This window comes from Numida meleagris, chromosome 12, assembly GCF_002078875.1.
Source record: "Numida meleagris isolate 19003 breed g44 Domestic line chromosome 12, NumMel1.0, whole genome shotgun sequence".
Taxonomy (NCBI): domain Eukaryota; kingdom Metazoa; phylum Chordata; class Aves; order Galliformes; family Numididae; genus Numida; species Numida meleagris.
Window position 1 is genome coordinate 1087592 of NC_034420.1, and position 4303 is coordinate 1091894.

The 4303-nt window shown below is 47.5% G+C and overlaps 1 protein-coding gene across 1 annotated transcript in view; it reads left to right on the plus strand.

Moving 5' to 3' along the window:
* LOC110405520 (protocadherin gamma-C5-like) overlaps positions 452–4303 on the plus strand; it is a 62463-nt gene continuing 58611 nt past the window's right edge. The window contains exon 1 of the mRNA XM_021410882.1: positions 452–4271. Within this exon, the coding sequence (XP_021266557.1) occupies positions 3945–4271 (327 nt within the window). The 5' untranslated portion in view covers positions 452–3944. The remainder of the gene's footprint in view (positions 4272–4303) is intronic.

Genomic DNA, 4303 nt, shown 5'->3' on the forward strand with positions numbered 1-4303 from the left:
GTTTCTCAGTCTTTTATCTGTGTCCTGATGACCTGATAACAATAGAGCTGGGCGTATCTTTGGTAACACTTTCTAAGGCTTCTGCCATGTAATACCTTTGTCACTTCAATGTCTCTGTTCATAATGTTTCGGCTGATCCAAGAGTGATGTCTCCACAGTGACAATGCTGTTCACCACTTTGGTAGGTTTAATATTTTTACCTTGTTTCTTTAAAGATTCTTAAGGTGGATCTCAGTGTAGNTCTCCTCATTCGCTCAGAACCTTGTTGTTAACGCCCCTCACTCACGGTGTTCTTGTGCTCTCTGCAGGGCAGCGTTTCAAATGGGATGGCACTACCCAGCGTGCGGAGATATTCTTACCGCGCTGTGTAATGTGATTGTCATTTCTCGGTCCCCTCACAGCTCGTTCCGCATCGTTCTGTGCTGTGAACGACAGTAGCAGGTGACCCGACTCACTTGTCGGATGAGAATAGCGGGACTTGTTACTTTAAGCGGTTCGTTAGAGCTTGCCCTGGGCGGCTCCCGCGTCCCTCCGTCCCCTCTAGCCTCTCAGTTGGGATTTGTCTCTCCCTGGTGTAGCGTTTCCCCTCCCCGCTCTACTTCTATGCTTCCTTTGAGGTTGAGGCTTTTGGCAGTACAAGTCTCGTCCTCATATCCTTAAATTCAACACACGTTTGCTCCTGACCTTCCGAGTTTGCACAGAATTTGGATCCAGATCTACTCAATACTCCCAGGGGTTGTTTTGTTCTCTGCTTGTAGCATGCCATTTTATTATTCGGATTTATGTATAAACATACACTTTGTGTTGCTAGTGCTGGATTTGATCAATGTTCCTCCCTCCCCGCCCGCCTCTCGCTCGGCGCTTTGATTCTTTCCCGTATCTCGTTCCATCTCCCCACTCCTCTATCCTCATTCGCTCGGATGTTTGATGTTAACGCCCCTAATTAGCAGTATCGTTGCGCTCTCCGCTGGGCAGCGTTAGAGGCCGCGCGGTACTGCACGGCGCTTGGAGATATTCTTACCGCCAAGTGTGAAGTGTTTGCACTTTGACTGCTGCCTTACACTTCATTCAGTATCCCTATCCGATGACGCCTGTAGTATCAAGTGTTCTGTTCCTGTTAACGATTGAAAATCCATGACAGTGCTGTGTGAAGAACGCGCGTGCATGCATTCCTGTCTCAGCGCCAAGAGCCTCTCCTTCCTTCTCTTTTCTTTTCCTGCTCTCTTTCCTCTGTGAAGAGTTTTCCGTCCTCTGGAGCCAAAGCTCCGTTTCGCAGCTGTCTGTGTGTGGAAGCCCTTTGCTGAAGGGAGGCAAACCCGGGCTCTGCTGTCAGCGTTAACGTTGGGGTGGAAGGCGTTAGGTGTGAGTGTGCTTGCGGTTGCAGTTTGCTATACCGAGGCTTTCCGTCTTTCATTCTTTTCGTTACGTGTTTTTTTTTCCCTTGCCATGTTAAACTCGTGTTCTCCCAGGGCGTTGTCTCTTCTCCCTATCGGGTTTTCCCTCCCCGCTCTTCTTCCAGGCTGTTGGCTGTACAAGTCTACTCCACGTGCCCTAACTTCAACGCACGTTTGCTCCCGACCTCTCCAGTTTGCACAGACTTTTGATACTGACATCCCCAGTACACCTAGAGGTTGCTTTGATCTCTGCCTGTAGAACGCCTTTTTATTATTGGTTATTCTATGTCAACATACACTTCTCATTGCTTGCAGTGGGTTTGATCGACGTGCTTGATGAATCGAATGAGGAAATCCTCCTTTGGCGGTGTCGATTTGCCTGTTATCATAGTCAAACACAATCTTTACAGTTGGTAGTGTTCACCAGTTGCTCTGGGATGCTGTGTGTGAACGGCTTGTGAGGAAAACAGGGGATGTGTTTTGCAGTTTCTCAGTCTTTTATCTGTGTCCTGATGACCTGATAACAATAGAGCTGGGCGTATCTTTGGTAACACTTTCTAAGGCTTCTGCCATGTAATACCTTTGTCACTTCAATGTCTCTGTTCATAATGTTTCGGCTGATCCAAGAGTGATGTCTCCACAGTGACAATGCTGTTCACCACTTTGGTAGGTTTAATATTTTTACCTTGTTTCTTTAAAGATTCTTAAGGTGGATCTCAGTGTAGTTGATAATAACCCTTTCTAGACTGGTATATTATTTATGAATGTCCAATGGTGGAGCTGTTATCATACATGCCTTGAATGTTTAAAGCTGTCAGTAAGTAGAATTTTATATTCTTACGTTTCTGTAAAATGTCACTGAATGAAAGGTTGTTGCTCATTGTTGTGATAGTGCCAAATGCTGCTGTTGTTGATCATTCAAGTAAAGTCTGTGAATGTTGAGAGCAGAGGGTGAGGAGCTGGTGTTGAAACTAGGAAATAGGTGGTTAGTGTGGTTTAGAGAAGGTATGGTTTGATTTCATACCTGTGCTAAGTTCTGTGCCATTTACATGACAATTCTCATTTCCCTGTCCTTAGAGGCCGCAATACTCCCACGGTAATGAAGATTTCACCCAAATTGTATGTGGAAATATTCTTTAGAGCTAGAAAGGCTTATAATCGCAGTATGGAACCTCGTTTATCTATCCCTGGTTTCCTGTATCCCTGTGATGTAAGGTTTCTTCATTGTGTCTTTGATTCATTCAGGCCTGTACTTCGTGGATGGTTGTGGTTCATGTCTTCCATTTCTGGCCAGTGCTCTTACACTGGAAATGAGAGTGTTGTATTACATGAAATCCTTCCTTCCTTTGGCAAGGTCTCAATCAGGTGTAGACAAGAATTTCTCTCTGAGGAAGAAGGAAGCAGACGATTAAAGAGGATGTCTTGTATCTTCTCAGAAGCCTTAACTTCCAAAATAGGCCCACGAGAAGAGGCTTCAACTTATGGTTTCTTTATTTCTGTGTGGTTCCGGCAGTGAGTTTGCTTTGAGTGCCACCTTAGAGTTTGCATTTTTGGCAGGGTTGGATAGCTTCCCACTTGCACGTGTTCTAGGTGTGTCGTGTGAGATGGTCTTGAAACAGAAGTGTAATGACCTTATATATAATTTCTGCTTCACATTTAAACTCTTTAAAACTTCTCTGCATGATGATATGTTGAGGGAAGAAATGTCTTTGTATTCACCTCATACATGGTCTTTGCACAAGTTGTAGAGAAATGGGCTGGGTTACTGATCCTTCCATGCTGCTTGTTATCAACAAATACTGAAGACAATCATAGGAGTATTGTTTGGGAATGTCTCGGGGATGCTCTGTCTCAAGGGCTTGTGGAGGAAAGAGGATTGCTTGAACACTGTCCTGACAGGAATGAAGCAGACTTTGCTAGAAGGTAACTAGTATGCTAAGGGCCTCTTTGTGGATTCATGGCTTTAATTTCATGTTGAATAACATTTTCAGTGATTGAAGTACAAGATCTGAAGAGCGGTAGGTAATAGTTTCACTTGTCAGTTTTGCCTTGGTGGTTGTCAAAGCTTAAACTAGTACTCAGTGTGGAAGAGAGCCCTCAGTAGACTGGACCACCTGACTTGAATGTTTACATCAATCAGGAAAGGGACTTGGATATGCTCACGTTTCCTTAAACTGTTACTGAATGACTGTTGACACTGAAACTACAGAAATCACAAATGTACATTGACTTTGTGGCTTGTACAGTGTTGGAAAGCTGCGGAACGTTTCCTTCAAGAAGAACCGGAAGAAAGGTGAATGGAATTCCTGAAGGAGATAGTCCTGCAAAAACGAGATAAGATGCAGAAGTATTTAGGGAAGGAATAAAGATTCTCCTTACTCAGTGCTAGAAACAACGAACTACAGGTTGAACTCTGTACTTTCGCTCTGATCATAACCGCCTTGCCGAACAGAAGAATTCTGCTGTCCCATTGAAAAATGAGGATTGGAGGAAGCTAAGTGCACAAAGCACTATTTCCCGGTACCGGGGCAGAGGCAGCGGCGGCGCTGGATGGAGCCGTGCGTGCAGTGCCGGGCGGCGGCTGCGGGCGCCGCTGTTCACCACGGAGGAGAGGAAGGAGCGGAGCGCTGCAGCCAGCCCCGCCCGCTGAGGCCCGGCTCCCTCGCTCGCTCGCTCGCTGGCTGGGTCGGCGTCCGGGCGGGCCGCGAGCGAGCGAGCGAGCGTCCCCGCGGTGCGGAGCGGTGCTGCAGCGAAGCGGAGGGGCGGCGGGAGCGGTCGGCAGCGGCCGCGGAGCCGGAGCCGGAGGAGGAGAAGGCGGCGAGAAAGAAGCGGGAGAAGAGTCGGCAGGCGGAGCGGCGCGGCAGCGGCGAGTGTGAGGTGGCGGCGTGGGAGCGGTGGCGGCGGGGCCG